Here is a 16926-nt window from a genome sequence, read left to right as displayed (position 1 = left end):
GCGGGATGTGCGAGAGCTACTCGCGCTCGCTGCTGCGGGTGTCGGTGGCGCAGATCTGCCAGGCGCTGGGCTGGGACTCGGTGCAGCTGAGCGCCTGCCACCTCCTCACCGACGTCCTGCAGCGCTACCTCCAGCAGCTCGGCCGGGGCTGCCACCGATACTCCGAGCTCTGTAAGGCCACGACGGACCCTCACCCCCTTCACAGCCATCGTTTCGGTGTCTTTTACGGCGTGCGAAAAGCGCCGCTCTAAGCGCTGGGGAACTTCCAGGGTGATGAGGCGGTCCCACGTGGGGCTCGCAGTCCTCATCCCCGTTCTCCAGATGAGGAAACTGAGGCCCGGGGAATAATGATGATGATGGCATTGGTTGAGCGCTTACTATGTTGCGAAGCGCTGGGGAAGTTACCGAGTGATGAGGTTGTCCCCTGTGGCGGTCACAGTCCTCATCCCCTTTTTCCAGATGAGGCAACTGAGGCCCGGAGGATAAGAATTATGATGGCATTTGTTGAGCGCTTACTATGTGCAAAGCACTCTTCGAAGCGCTGGGGAAGTTACCGAGTGATGAGGTTGTCCCCCGTGGCGCTCAGTCTTCATCCCCGTTCTCCAGATGAGGCAACTGAGGCCGGGAGGATAAGCATTATGATGGCATTTGTTAAGCGCTTACTATGTGCAAAGCCCTCTTCGAAGCGCTGGGAAAGTTACCGAGTGATGAGGTTGTCCCCCGTGGCGCTCACAGTCCTCATCCCCGTTCTCCAGATGAGGGAACTGAGGCCCGGAGGAGAAGAATAATGATGGCATTTGTTGAGCGCTTACTATGTGCAAAGCGCTGGGGAAGTTACAAGGTGATCAGGTTGTCCCACGTGGGGCTCACAGTCTTCATCCCCGTTTTCCAGATGAGGGGACTGAGGCCCGGGGAATAATGATAACGATGGCATTTGTTAAGCGCTTACTATGTTGCGAAGCGCTGGGGAAGTTACCGAGTGATGAGGTTGTCCTCCGTGGCGCTCACAGTCTTCATCCCCGTTCTCCACATGAGGGAACTGAGGCCCGGAGGACAAGAATAATGATGGCGTTTGTTGAGCGCTTACTATGTGCAAAGCGCTGGGGAAGTTACAAGGTGATCAGGTTGTCCCTCGTGACGCTCGCAGTCTTCATCCCCGTTCTCCAGATGAGGGGACTGAGGCCTGGGGAATAATAATAATAATGATGGCATTTGTTAAGCGCTTACTATGTTGCGAAGCGCTGGGGAAGTTACCGAGCGATGAGGTTGTCCCCCGTGGCGCTCACAGTCTTCATCCCCGTTCTCCAGATGAGGGAACTGAGGCCCGGAGAATAAGAATAATGATGGCATTTGTTGAGTGCTTACTATGTTCCAAAGCACTCTTCAAAGCGCTGGGGAAGTTACAGAGTGATGAGGTTGTCCCCCGTGGCGCTCACAGTCTTCATCCCCGTTCTCCACATGAGGGAACTGAGGCCCGGAGGAGAAGAATAATGATGGCGTTTGTTGAGCGCTTACTATGTGCAAAGCGCTGGGGAAGTTACAAGGTGATCAGGTTGTCCCACGTGGGGCTCACAGTCTTCATCCCCGTTCTCCAGATGAGGGGACTGAGGCCCGGGGAATAATAATAATAACGGTGGCATTTGTTAAGCGCTTACTATGTTGCGAAGCACTGGGGAAGTTACAGAGTGATGAGGTTGTCCCCCGTGGCGCTCACAGTCTTCATCCCCCTTCTCCAGATGAGGGGACTGAGGCCCGGTGGATAATAATAATGATGGCATTTGTTAAGCGCTTACTATGTTGCGAAGCGCTCGGGAAGTTACCGAGTGATGAGGTTGTCCCCTGTGGCGCTCACAGTCTTCATCCCCGTTCACCACATGAGGGAACTGAGGCCCGGAGGATAAGAATAATGATGGCATTTGTTGAGCGCTTACTATGTGCAGAGCGCTGGGGAAGTTACAAGGTGATCAGGTTGTCCCACCTGGGGCTCACAGTCTTCATCCCCATTCTCCAGATGAGGGGACTGAGGCCCGGGGAATAATAATAATGATGGCGTTTGTTAAGCGCTTACTATGTTGCGAAGCGCTGGGGAAGTTAACGAGTGATGAGGTTGTCCCCCGTGGCGCTCACAGTCTTCATCCCCGTTCTCCACATGAGGGAACTGAGGCCCGGAGGATAAGAATTAGGATGGCATTTGTTGAGCGCTTACTATGTGCAAAGCGCTGGGGAAGTTACAAGGTGATCAGGTTGTCCCACGTGGGGCTCACAGTCCTCATCCCCGTTTTCCAGTTGAGGGAACTGAGGCCCGGGAAATCATAATAATGATGGCATTTGTTAAGCGCTTACTATGTTGCGAAGCGCTGGGGAAGTTACCGAGTGATGAGGTTGTCCCCCGTGGCGCTCACAGTCTTCATCCCCCTTCTCCAGATGAGGGAACTGAGGCCCGGAGATTAAGAATAATGATGGCATTTGTTGAGTGCTTACTATGTTCCAAAGCACTCTTCAAAGCGCTGGGGAAGTTACAGAGTGATGAGGTTGTCCCCCGTGGCGCTCACAGTCTTCATCCCCGTTCTCCAGATGAGGGAACTGAGGCCCGGAGGAGAAGAATAATGATGGCATTTGTTGAGCGCTTACTATGTGCAAAGCGCTGGGGAAGTTACAAGGTGATCAGGTTGTCCCGCGTGGGGCTCACAGTCTTCATCCCTGTTCTCCAGATGAGGGGACTGAGGCCCGGGGAATAATAGTAATGATGGCATTTGTTAAGCGCTTACTATGTTGCGAAGCGCTGGGGAAGTTACAGAGTGATCAGGTTGTCCCACGTGGGGCTCACAGTCTTCATCCCCGCTTTCCAGATGAGGGGACTGAGGCCCGGGGAATAGTAATAATGATGGCATTTGTTAAGCGCTTACTATGTTGCAAAGCGCTGGGGAAGTTACCGAGTGATGAGGTTGTCCCCCGTGGCGCTCACAGTCCTCATCCCCTTTTTCCAGATGAGGGAACTGAGGCCCGGAGGATAAGAATAATGATGGCATTTGTTGAGCGCTTACTATGTTGCAAAGCGCTGGGGAAGTTACAGAGTGATGAGGTTGTCCCCCGTGGTGCTCACAGTCCTCATCCCCGTTCTCCAGATGAGGGATCTGAGGCCCGGAGAATAAGAATAGTGATGGCATTTGTTAAGCGCCTGCTATGTGCAGAGCACTCTTCAAAGCGCTGGGGAACTTACAAGGTGATGAGGTTGTCCCACATGGGGCTCACTGTCTTCATCCCCGCTTTCCAGATGAGGGAACTGAGGCCCGGAGAATAATAACAATGATGGCATTTGTTAAGCACTTACTATGTTGCAAAGCACTCTTCAGAGCGCTGGGGAAGTTACCGAGTGATGAGGTTGTCCCCCGTGGCGCTCACAGTCTTCATCCCCGTTCTCCATTTGAGGGAACTGAGGCCCGGAGGATAAGAATAATGATGGCATTTGCTGAGCGCTTACTATGTGCAAAGCACTCTTCAAAGCGCTGGGGAACTTACAAGGTGATCAGGTTGTCCCCGGTGGCGCTCACAGTCCTCATCCCCGTTTTCCAGATGAGGGAACTGAGGCCCGGGGAATAATAATAATGATGGCGTTTGTTAAGCGCTTACTATGTTGCAAAGCACTCTTCAGAGCGCTGGGGAAGTTACCGAGTGATGAGGTTGTCCCCCGTGGCGCTCACAGTCTTCATCCCCGTTCTCCATTTGAGGGAACTGAGGCCCGGAGGATAAGAATAATGATGGCATTTGTTGAGCGCTTACTATGTGCAAAGCGCTGGGGAAGTTACAAGGTGATCAGGCTGTCCCACATGGGGCTCACAGTCCTCATCCCCGTTTTCCAGATGAGGGGACTGAGGCCCGGGGAATCATAATAATGATGGCATTTGTTAAGCGCTTACTGTGTTGCAAAGCCCTGGGGAAGTTACCGAGTGATGAGGTTGTCCCCCGTGGCGCTCACAGTCCTCATCCCCGTTTTCCAGATGAGGGAACTGAGGCCCGGAGGATAAGAATAGTGATGGCATTTGTTAAGCGCTTACTATGTGCAAAGCACTCTTCAAAGCGCTGGGGAAATTACAAGGTGATCAGGTTGTCCCCCGTGGCGCTCACAGTCCTCATCCCCATTTTCCAGATGAGGGAACTGAGGCCCGGAGACTAATAATAATGATGGCATTTGTTAATAATAATGATGGTGTTAAGCATTTACTATAAGCAAAGCACTGTTCTAAGCACTGGGGAGGATACAAGGTGATCAGGTTGTCCTACGTGGGGCTCACAGTCTTCATCCACATTTTGCAGATGAGGTGACTGAGGCACAGAGAAGTGAAGTGACTTGCCCAAAGTCACACAGCTGACAATTGGCGGAGCCAGGATTTGAACCCATGACCTCTGACGCCAAAGCCCGGGCTCTTTTCACTGAGCCATGCTGCTTCCCGTCACTTCCTTCACAATCCTAGTGATAATGGTGTTATTAAGCCCCTTGCTACATGCTAAACACTCTTCAGAGCGCTGGGGAAGTTACAGAGTGATGAGGTTGTCCCCTGTGGCGCTCACAGTCCTCATCCCCGTTCTCCAGATGAGGGAACTGAGACCCGGAGAATAAGAATAATGATGGCATTTGTTAAGCGCTTACTATGTGCAAAACACTCTTCAAAGCACTGGGGAAGTTACAAGGTGATCAGGTTGTCGCCCGGGCGGCTCACAGTCTCCATCCCTGTTTTATAGATGAGGGAATTGAGGCCCAGAGAATAATAATAATGATGGCATTTGTTAAGCGCTTACTATGTGCAAAGCACTGTTCTAAGTGCCGGGGAAGTTACAAGGTGATTGGGTTGTCCCCCGGGGGGCTCACAGGCTTCATCCCCGTTTTATAGATGAGGGAATTGAGGCCCAGAGAATAGTAATAATGATGGCATTTGTTAAGCGCTTACTATGTGCAAAGTACTGTTCTAAGCGCTGGGGAAGTTACAAGGTGATTTGGTCCCACGTGGGGCTCACAGTCTTCATCCCCATTTTCCGGATGAGGTCACTGAGGCCCAGAGAAGTGAAGTGACTTGCCCACAGTCACACAGCTGACATTTGGCAGAGCTGGTATTAGAACCCATGACCTCTGACTCCCAAGCCCGTGATCTCAGGTTGTTCCCCGTCGGGTTCACAGTCCTCATCCCCATTTTACAGATGAGTGAACTGAGGCCCAGAGAGTAATAATAATTCTGGCATTTGTCAAGCCCTTACTATGTGCAAAGCACCATTCTAAGCACTGGGGATGTTACAAGGTGATCAGGTTGTCCCACGGGGGTCTCATAGCCTTCATCCCCATTTTACAGGTGAGGGGACTGAGGCCCAGAGAAGTTAAATGACTTACCCAGAGTCACACAGCTGACAAGTGGCGGAGTCAGGATTTAACCTATGACCTCACACTCCAAAGCCCGCACTATTTCTGCTGAGCCACGCTAATAATAATAATGATGATGGCGTTCCTTAAGGGCTTACTATATGCCAAGCACTGTCCTAAGTGCTGGGGTAGGGAAGCAGCATGGCTCAGTGGCCAGAGCCCGGGAGTCAGAGGTTATGGGTTCGAATCCCGGCTCTGCCACTGGTCTGCTTGGTGACTTTGGGCAAGTCACTTCACTTCTCTGGGCCTCAGTCCCCTCATCTGTAATATGGAGATGAAGACTGTGAGCCCCACGTGGGACAACCTCATTACCTTGTATCACCCCCAGCGCTTAGAACAGTGCTTGGCACATAGAAACCACTTAGCAGGTACCATCATTGTTATTATAATAATAATAATAGTTATTATTATTATTATTACAAGGTAATCAGGGTGTCCCACATGGGGCTCACAGTCTTCCAGAGCACGGGCTTGGGAGCCAGAGGTCATGGGTTTGAATCCCGACTCTGTCACTTCTCTGCCGTGTGACTTTGGGCAAGTCACTTCACTTTTCTGTGCCACAGTTACCTCATCTGTAAAATGGGGATTAAGACTGTGAGGTCCACGTGGACCAACCTGATCACCTTGTATCCCCCCCCAGCGCTTAGAACAGTGCTTCGCACATAGGAAGCGCTTAACAAATGCCATCATCATCATTATTATTATTCATCCCCATTTTACAGATGAGGTAACTGAGGCCCAGAGAAATTAAGTGACTTAACTGGATATGCACAGAAGTGCTGCGGGGCTGAGGGTGGGGTGAGTACCAAGTGCCCAAAAGGTACAGATCCAACTGCCATAGACGAGACAGAAGGGAGAGGCAGTCGGGGGAAAAGAGGGCTTAATCGCGGAAGGCCTCTCGGAGGAGATGGGACCTTAATAAGGCTATGAAGGTGGGGAGAGCGGAGGTCTGGTGTGTAGGAAAGGGGCTGGAGTTCCAGACCAGAGGGAGGATGTGGGAAAGGGGTTGATGGTGAGATAGAGGCGATTGGAGTCTTTTAGACTGTGAGCCCACTGTTGGGTAGGGACTGTCTCTATATGTTGCCAATTTGTACTTCCCAAGCGCTTAGTACAGTGCTCTGCACATAGTAAGCGCTCAATAAATACGATTGATGATGATAATGATGATTGGGGCACAGTGGTGCAAACTGGTGCTAAAGTAGCAAAGTGTGCGGGCTGGGCTGTAGTAAGATGTCAGTGATGAAAAGTGCTTGAGTGCTTTAAAGTCGAAGCTGAGGAGTTTCCGTTTGATGCAGAAGTGGACAGCAACCGCTGGAGGTCCTGAAGGAGTGGAGGGATGTGGATAGAACTTTTGTTTTAGAAAAATGATCTTGGCAGCAGATCAGAACTTGCAGGTTTTTAATCATACCTCAACACTTTCATTATGCCCATCGATAATCACCTTGACAATACTATTTCATTTTCAAAATGCATAGGAACTGTGCCTTCCCTAAATTCTGTCATAAAACAAATGCTAGTTAGCCCAAATCTGTTCACTATCTCTTTGTGTCCCCTGACTATTAAAAACATACATTTAGTGATCCACTAGAAGGATTGCTTCTCTCAGGGTCCCCAGGGACCTCTGTCCAGGTTTCTCCACTTCCCAAAATTTGAACATTTGCGGTACTTTTGATCTAGCACATGCATATGCACTTGTAATTAAACCCGGATCCTTGCTCATTCCTCTCCAAGCTCCTTTACTTACGATCAAGACAGGTGGTTTATCAATCAGTGGAATTTTTTCAGCACTTACTGTGTGCAGAGCACTGTACTAAGCATACTGATTGTTCAAGACCAGAAAGTTCAGTATCGTGAGAAAGAAATCTAGGGATTACTTCTGCTTTGTATATAGTGAGTTACAACTGATCAATCAGTGATGTGCGTTGAGTTCTTACTACGTACAGGGCTTGAGAGTCCAGTACATGACAGTAGGTAGAATCAACTCCTGCCCACAAAGAGCTTACAGATTAAAGGGGGACACAGACATTAAAATAAATTACAGATGGATCTGTACTTAAGTGCTGTGGGAGTGGAATGAAAAGGAAAGTTAATAAGGGGTAGAGATCCAAGTACATAAATGAAGCAGAAAGGGGGTGGTGCAAATGGCCAGTTCAAACATTATTACATATTTTTTTTTCCTGTGATCTTGCTTTTTTTTTCCTAACTCCAAACTTGGTTCATAACTTCTCCTTGTATATTGTCAAATTTGGACAAGGATTCCCTATGTTTGGCACTAGGTTTAAAAGTAAAGATTGGTATCCATAAGGTCCCTGTAGGTAGAGAACATGTCAACAAAATCTGTTATATTGCGCTCTCCCAAGTGCTTAGTACAGTGCTGTGCGCACAGCCAGCACTCCATACTGTTGATTGATCATTGATATCAACACATTAATGAGAGTAAAATTTTGTCAAACACTGTTCTAATCGCTGGAATAGGTACAATTTAATTAGATCGGACACAGTCCCTGTCCCGTATGCGTCTTCAGTCTAAGTAGGATTGTGAGCCCCACAAGACAACACTGGAGGAGGGATGGACTCATTGAGTTGGAGAAACAGATCTATGTGGCATATTGTGTGGTCTCCAAGAAATGTATTGGGAAGGCCCTGTCCATTAAGGAGATTGTGGAGGGTCTGGAGACACAAAGAAGGTGGTGAAAATGGGAACAAACTCCAGTGCATGTTTAATATAGATTCAGGAAAAGTTTGCTGCTACCAGGATCCATTTCTTTTATCCACATTTTAAGACTAGAACCCCATTTGTCCCATATCTTATTTCACAGCATACTGGGATCTTGATAGATTTGTGCTTCTTATAATTATGGAGTTAGGTCTTAGACCTCTGTTTATCTAGACAGAGTTTGAAGAATAGTCTGGTGGTGGTTTTATACTAAACATTAGACTAAAGTGTATAGTATGCTAAGTAGCGAAAGGAGCATGAGTTTCCCAAAATATTGAGGGGGCAAATCCCAAATAGTCTAACCCCTTACACAATTTTCTCTGAGTGGTGTTTCTGGTCTCATGCAGTAGGTGTGGGTCTAGGGAGTGACTTAGATTTTTTTAATACATTCATTCATTCATTTAATCGTATTTATGGGGCGCTTACTGTGTGCAGAGCACTGTACTAAGCGCTTGGGAAGTACAAGTTGGAAACATATAGAGACGGTCCCTACCCAACAGCGGGCTCAGAGTCTAGAATCCCAAGTGAAGTATCACAAGAGGAGATTGAAGTACACCCAAAGAAACAACCAGAAATCTATACTACTGACTAACATAGATAATGCCTGCAGGAAGGTGTGAAAAGGAAAGGTTACTTGTGCTACTCTTCCGTTTTCCACATTATCTGGGTTAGAGGGATTTTACAATGAGTTGAGATGCAGGTACACCTTTATTGGCCACTCTGTTGTAAATTCTCATGCTGAATACTTTCAAAGTCAGGGGAAACTCTGTGGAAAGGTGAAAAGCATAGTAAGCAAGTCCAGTGATTTCATTTTTTTTTTTAACTACCCAGCCTAATTTCAGCCACCTTAAACTGAGATTGATGTGACGTTACAGGGTCAGTAAACTGTCATCACAAATCGTTCATGATGTGCAAGTTGATTATCCCAGGATATTGAAAGCGGAATCTCCTCGAAAGAGTTTGCAAATATGAAGCCTTCATCCATAGAATGTATTTTTCTAAAACGCAAAATGCCCTTTATGGTTCTCATTTTTTTTAATGGTATTCGTTAAGTCACTGCTGCTGCTTATAATTATAGTATGCTGCAGTAGATTTAAAAGAATTGCATTTTATTTCAGATGGCCGGACGGACCCCATTTTGGATGATGTTAGTGAAGCTTTCCAACTTATGGGAGTCAATTTTCATGAACTAGAAGACTATATTCACAATATTGAACCTGTGACTTTTCCACATCAAATTCCTTCGTTTCCAGTCAGCAAGAACAATGTCCTCCAGTTTCCACAACCTGGAAGTAAAGATGCCGAGGAAAGGAAAGAATACATTCCTGATTATATGCCACCCATTGTCTCATCTCAAGAAGGTACAGATTGTGTTTGGTTTCCTAATTTGTTTTTATTCATACAACTGAGACTATTTTAGTTAATGCTGTTTTCTTAACCCACCCAGATCATGTGATCTGTCCCAAGTTTCAAAATGAAATGCCAGAAAGGTACAAGAATGGTCCAGTGTCGTGTATTAATTAATAATTAGTAATTATTTATTAATCCTGCCAATTGAAAAACACACCCAGTTCAAGTCCAGCATGCTGGCTGGCATAGGCATGCAGAGCAGCGTTGTGGTCGAAGTTGTCTCTGAGATGAGGCCTTTATTGCCATGGAAATCAGTAGATAGAGGTGTAAAGTCGATAGGCTGGGGAAAACGGAAAGTGGCTGTAAAGGTAGCCTTTCAGTGAAATTCTTGTGTAAGAACAGATTTTGAGTGGGCTGATTCATTCATTCAATCGTATGTTTTGAGCACTTACTGTGTGCAAAACACCGTACTAAGCCCTTGGGAGAGTACAATACAACAGACACATTCCCTGCCCACTTCGAGGCTGATCAGAAATTCTTTGAAATGAAAGGATGAACTGAAAGTAGTCATATGGCTCCTTCCAATCACAAACAATGGATGGGTGCAAATTTCAGTTGAGTTTTTATTATATCATTTATTATTTGTATTAATGTTTCTCCCTTTAGTCTGGAAGCTCCATATGGACAGGGAATGTATCTACCAAGTCTTAGATTGTACCCTCCCACACTCTTAGTACAGTGCTCTACACACAACCCTCAGTGTGACTGATTGGTTGAGTGACAGGTACATCATTCTATGAGAAGAAAGGCAGAAATAATTTTTTGAATTGTTGCTCCTTGAAGCATGGCTCAGTGGAAAGAGCAGGGGCTTGGGAGTCAGGTCATGGGTTCTAATCCTCACACTGCCACTTGTCAGCTGTGTGCCTTTGGGCAAGACACTTAACTTCTCTGTGCCTAAGTTACCTCATCTGTAAAATGGGGATCAAGACTGTGAGCCCATGTGGGACAACCTGATTATCCCCTCCCCAGCACTTAGAACAGTGCTTGGCACATAGTAAGCGCTTAACAAATATTATTATTATTGACTGAAACATCAAGGATTTCTTCAGCTTCACATTACTTGAATCTGCATATTGAGTATTTAAGTGTAGTCAGAATGTTCAACAGCCCCCCAGTCAGTGACCCAGACCCAACAGTCTGGTTGGTAATATGTTGCAAATCTGAAAAGGAGCCATTGAACTCATTCCTTTGGCTTCATAGAATTCTTCCCATTTGTGTCATTTGCAAAATTCCTAGTGACGATAGCTTGTTGTAGGGCAGGGCGTGTGTTCTGTTCCATAACTCTGTTGTAGTCTCCGAAGTGCTTACTGTAGTGTTCTGTATACAGTAAGCGCACAATAAATGCCATAGATTGATTGATTGAAAGGTAGTTTGAAGTCTGTGAAGACATGTTTTTAAATGCTCTGACTTCCATCTTTTTTCGTGCTGTGATCTAAAAGTTAGGCATGACGCATCCCTTTGAATCCTTTGCCTCACTTCTCATGGCATTTTGAGGAGAAGCCAATTAGTAGCATCATCTAGCCAGGAAACGAGCTATTACAGCTACGTCATAGTTGGCTCGCCTTGAAGAAACAATATTGAGGTTAGGCACAGGGTTGAGGTCTGGATTAATGGATAATCTTCATTAAATATTATTTATGTATTGTGGAATCCAGGAAACTCTACTGAGATCTGTGACTTTTAAGTAATTCGAGGCACAGTCCTAATACCTATTATTAGTTAGCCACGTTGTAGTGCACGGAAGTGACACTCATGCCCATTTTCTTTTTGTTGCAAGGCCTCTTCATCGTTTTCAACATATTAGTACCTTTTCCTTAATACGTTTCCTTTGCTTTAGCAACCACCCAGTCCTCAACAGCCAATTAAAGTGATTTGGTATTGAATCATTTCCAAGCTAAGATGTAAGGGGTCAGAAAGTTTGATTTCAAATAATACCTGGCTTTTTTTTCTTATGGTATTTGTTAGGTGCTTATTATGTTTTCAGTGCTGTTCTAAACGCTGGGGTAGATGCAAGTTAGTCCGTTTGGACACAGTTCCTATCCCACATGAGGCTCTCAGACTAAGAAAGAAGGAGAATCGTTATTTAATCCCCATATTATGGATGAGGAAACGGAGGTCCAGAGAGATCACACAGCAGGCCACAGGCAGAGCTGGGATTGGAATTCCAGTTCTCCAACTCCCAGGCCTGTGCTCTCTCCACTAGGCCATGCTGCTTTTCTAGTAGGGTAATGAATAGACAGAATTTATGAAATTGCGTAGACAGGAGAGTATCTCAGAAAGGGTTTTATAGTGACTTGAAAGAAGGAGGTTGGAGATTTTCCTTCTTTCCCAACAAATATGAGCCAAGGAGATCTAGAATCACCTTTGTTGCCATAAAGTGCAATTTGCTAAACATCTTCATGAGTATGGTTCTCTGCGAAATGCTGTACACAGCTACTCAGGGATAAGTCTGCCAAAATTTAAGCCATTTGGCTTTCCTTCCAAGGAGCTCTACCACTTTTGCGGTGATCATTTTTATCTCACAATATTTCTGCTGGGTAAAGGCAGGTGACATCCCAATTTTTTAGGGAAAACAGGCACCAAATGTTTAAATGTAAGCCAGCAATTTTGTGACAGTATTGTGCCAGAACCATGGTCCATTCTTCATTTTTTGCTACACAGTTAATTTGCCTCTCTGGTACATAATTATAGTATGTAATGGTATTTATTGAGTGCTTGCTATAATAATAATAATAATAATTATGCTATTTGTTAAGCATTTACTTTGTGCCAAGCACTGTTCTAAATGCTGGGGTAGATACAAGGTAATCAGGTTGTCCCAGGTGGGCTCACAGTCTTGTTCCCCATTTTACAGATGATGTAACTGAGGCACAGGGAAGTGAAGTGACTTGCCCAAAGTCACACAGCTGATAGGTGGCGGAGCCGGGATTAGAACCCACGACCTCTGAGTCCCAAGCCTGGGCTCTTTCATCTAAGCCACGCTGCTTCTCAGAGCACAGTACCAAATGCTTGGGAGAGTACCTTACCACAGAGTCAGTAGATATGTTCCCTGTCAGCAGGAGCTTACAGTCTAAAGGGGTGGTTTAGAGGGGCAGATTTGCAATCCCGGGGGAGATTAGAACAGTTTTTCTAATAGTAACCCTTGTAAACTTGTGGCCTTGGGCAAACCACTTAGCTTCCTTTATCTGGAATTGCCTCTGGAGATGATAACCATGTTAAGTTAGTGTTGTCACATTTGAGAAATTACTGTTTTCTGGGTACTTTGAACTGAAGGTTGGAAAGGAAATACCCAATATTATAATTATGGTCAGACAGCACTCGAGGTTGTGAATTATAGATTCCCTGAGACCACTGGTGGTGTCAAGAAGCCTGGTAAATGTATGGTGCCTGGCTTGTCTTAAAGCAACTCAATATTAGAAGCAATGTTGGACACACAGTAAGTGCTTAACAAGTACCATAAAAAATACGTGCCCCACCCTGATATGATGGGAGGCAGTGGGGGCTATTTGAAGAAATAAGACAAACTTTTTCTGGCTGAAGCTACTTTTTTATAATGGACTGTCAGACTCTGTTGGGGAAAACCTGAGAGTTTTCTTTTTTTTTAATTGTAAATTATTCTCCTAAAGAGAATAAAAGAGAATAATTTTTGGCCCTGCCGTACAGTAATACTGAACAGAAATTATGATTTTTCTTCGGTTTAGATGAGTTATTTGATAGGTGATGATCGAGTTCATAAATTTTCCATTCACTCAGCCAATGGTTTAAAACTTTTTTGCTGCTTCTTGCGGGTCCTGTTGGTGTCCATCTACCTTCTACCCTTGAAAGTGTTCCATTTTCATTTTCTAGCCTTGGAGAGTTTAAGGAGGACCTTATAAACATTCTAGGAAAATTTTAGCACCTGAAGCAAGAGGATTCTATATCTCCAATTAGATAAGAATCAGGAAACCTTATGCACAAGGCATATCTTAGAGAGACAGGTATATGGAGAGATAGCGTGGCTCAGTGGAAAGAGCTCGGGCTTTTAAGTCAGAGGTCATGGGTTTAAATCGCGGCTCCGCGATTTGTCAGCTGGGTGACTTTGGGCAAGTCACTTAACTTCTCTGTGCCTCAGTTCCCTCATCTGTAAAATGAGGTTGAAGACTGTGAGCCTCCTGTGGGACAACCTGATCACCTTGTAACCTCCCCAGCACTTAGAACGGTGCTTTACACATAGTAAGTGCTTAATAAATGCCATCATCACTATTATTATTATTATAAAAACTCACCATAACAAATTGGGGTTTATTTTTCTGCTTTTAGAGAAGTGTTAATGAATACAATCCTGTATTGTAGGTTTTCATATTTAAACATATGAAGTTTGCCTCAGATGGTCAATTTGCAGTGTGGAGAGTATTTCTGAGAACTCTATATATAGTATGTAATGAAGGAAGAAGTTCTCAGGACAGTGCCTGTTTAACTTCTTTTATTCTAGAACCAAGATGGCATTACTTCTTTGTCAGCAGCCAGCTGTCCACCAGTCTTAATGTGTTGACATGGTGGAGACCAAGTTAATTTTCTTTTGGACCACATTTGTGGACAATTGTCCACTTGGTTGGGCATATTAAAGTAATTTAATATGTACCCCTAATAGAGTTAGAGATATAAATATCCATCAGCTAACCAGTAGCATATATTGAACTCCAACTGTGTGCAGATACCAGAATAAACTGAAAAGGTTTCCAAGCTTATGTAGATTTAGATGAAATTTTATTGGCAGTTCTTTACCATATCATTGTGATATCTACTGAGGGCTTACTATGTGGCTAAGCACTGGGGTAGGTAATCAGATTGGACACAGTGCTTGTCCCATATGGGGCTCACAGTTTGAGAAGGAGGAAGAACAGGGGTTTTCTCCCCATATCTCCATTTTCCAGTTGAGGAAACTGAGGCCCCGAGAAGCTGAGTGAGTTGCCCAAGGTGACACAGCAGTCAAGTGGCATAACTGAGACTAGAACCTGGGCCTCTTGACTCCCGGGCCCTTTACATTAGACCTTATTGATAAGTCCAAAGTTAAGCTTTGTAATTATTCCTGGCTTGGAACTTTGTGGTTTTTATTTTTTGCTATCGCTAGTTTTGTAATAAATGCAGAGTCTTTCAATAAAGAGTCTTTCAGTTCATCAGGGATTTGTGAAGTCCATCTGTGAAATTTTGGTAATACTGAGAATCGTAACCATTAGGTACTTAGTATTGTTGATTTTAGTAATGGTTACTGTTAAGAAACTCTTAACTACAGGCCCTGTGCTAATATAAACCAATTCAACCAAACCCTCACTGGTTGTCTCATTTGCTGGGTGTCTTAGCCACAGGGTTTTCTAATCACAGAGGACAAGGTGACTAACACATAGCTAGGTGGAGAAATGTGAAAAAGGGGATGAATTATTTTTCCTTTCTGACACATCATAGCTTAGTGGAATTCCTGGAGTCCCATATTGTTGTAGGGCATAAGGAGATTTGAATTACTGCCTTACTGTTTTGCAGGTTGTAGTAATGGAAAACATCGTCTTTGATCTTGGATCTTAAGCCATTACTTCCATATCACTAAAATTTCTTAGACCTCTGGACTCCCAAGGGAAATGCTTTAAGGATCAGAGTCCAACTCGATAGATCAAATTGAATTCTTCCCTCCAAGGAAATAGCCTTTAGTCATTATTTGGTTTCTAGTTTTTCCCCCCAGAAAACATCCCCTAGATCTGGGCTTTTGTGGCTTTCAGTATAATGAGAATAACCTCCATAACTTTTTCAGGAACTGATACATTGCTTTTACTGCCACTTGATCTTCCAGCTGATATTAGTGGAAGGGTTAACAAGATTATGCTCTCTAAAAGCTCCAGAGGAGCCTGAAGTAACCTCAGTATACCCATTTTGTTTAAGGCTTCATTCCAAATACATAATGTAAGCCGCCCCGGTGTCCACAGTAGTAGAAATTTGACCACATGGTATTTGTGTGAATGTATTAACCAGACAAGTGTGGTATCAAGTAATTGGAAAGATAATGGTATTATGGAGAGTTCTGGAACACTTTTCTTCCAGCCACCAACCGTGGCCTGGTTGCTAAAATGTTCAAGCTCTGGGTTAAGTTCCCCTGCCAGCCCATGTGTGTACTATATTCCAGACACTGATTGCTTTTGAATGGATGAATTTCCATGTGTGCATCCCTTTAGTCAGGAGAAATCAATGGGAGAAACAGGCAAAATGAGAAAGGCAGCCAACCTTGAGATACAGATAGGAAAATCACTGGACAAGAGCCAGTAGGAAAGGCGGATTTCAAAGTAAAAGAACACCATATTAATCTAGGAAAATAAAGCATAAGGCACATTTTTAAAAAACCCAAAAAGGGACCCATCATCAAGTTTAAATGCAATCAAAGTTTACCAAATGTCTGTTGAAAATAAAAAAACAAATAGTAATTTTGAGGAAAAATCAATTTGATTACTTTAGCAGAAGGACCTGCCAAATCAGCTTACATTCTCCAAAGATGGATAGTCACTGGGTGAGCCCAAGGGATGAACCATGCTTCAGTCTTGGTCTCCAAGTGATATCCATCTCTTTGCTGGCTGGACCCAATGAGATGGGATTTTTCTTTTGAAGTCGATCCAACCTTCCCAGATTTGGCTTCAACCTGCCCAACCCAGAATTGAGACGTGGGGACCAGGCCTGCCCCATGCAGGGCTTTAACATAAGTAGATTCAACCCTAGTTCTGAAACCTCTTCCAAAACAGCAGCTTCTCTTCTTGCCCTCCCTTTCATCTAGGGTGTTCAGCAGAAAATAAGATCTTTTTATAGAAGGTATCCCCACCAAGTCCTTCAGCTAAGTTTCGTTTCAAATTTTCATTTGATTTGGCTTATAAAATATATTCTCCCAATGTGTTTCAACAACATCAGATTTTGTACTCTATCGTGCCTTACTATTGTATTGGGGTGAAGTTTTTGTTTTTTCCCACACAAAACATTAGACACAGGTGTATGATTTAGAAGCAGCAGGTTTATATTAGGATATTTTCCTAATAGTTGTTCAATTCTGTTGATCTTCTTGGATGATTGAACAAGTGTGTTGCTTTTAATAAGCCTTTTTTGGGGAAGAATATTTGAAGCATGACCAGACTTCATTGTTTTCAAATTTGGTTGGTAAATTTTAAGCTGGTGATGCTTCTTTTTTTTATTTTCTTAAGTACTCTAGTTCTTTAATTTACTGTATCTTTTCAGAACATAAGGTGGTTTGAAAAAGCACCTTTTGTTCTGAGAAATACCATTGTTTGTTTTAATGAAAGACTGAAAAGTAAGTCTTTTTTTCAAAGGTCAGCAGTTGTTCCTTGCCCGCTTTCCTGAGATTGAAATCATCAAGGAAGATAAA

General features: G+C 44.4%; 1 protein-coding gene across 1 annotated transcript in view; it reads left to right on the top strand.

The window, feature by feature from the left end:
• TAF3 (TATA-box binding protein associated factor 3) overlaps positions 1 to 16926 on the top strand; it is a 129766-nt gene continuing 112840 nt past the window's right edge. The window contains exons 1-2 of the mRNA XM_038741320.1: positions 1 to 171; positions 9245 to 9487. Of these exons, the coding sequence (XP_038597248.1) occupies positions 6 to 171; positions 9245 to 9487 (409 nt within the window). The 5' untranslated portion in view covers positions 1 to 5. The remainder of the gene's footprint in view (positions 172 to 9244; positions 9488 to 16926) is intronic.

The sequence above is a fragment of the Tachyglossus aculeatus genome (genome assembly GCF_015852505.1).
Source record: "Tachyglossus aculeatus isolate mTacAcu1 chromosome 12 unlocalized genomic scaffold, mTacAcu1.pri SUPER_6_unloc_1, whole genome shotgun sequence".
NCBI lineage: Eukaryota > Metazoa > Chordata > Mammalia > Monotremata > Tachyglossidae > Tachyglossus > Tachyglossus aculeatus.
The sequence above is the reverse complement of the archived record's forward strand: the minus strand, read 5'-3'. Positions and strand labels throughout refer to the sequence as shown.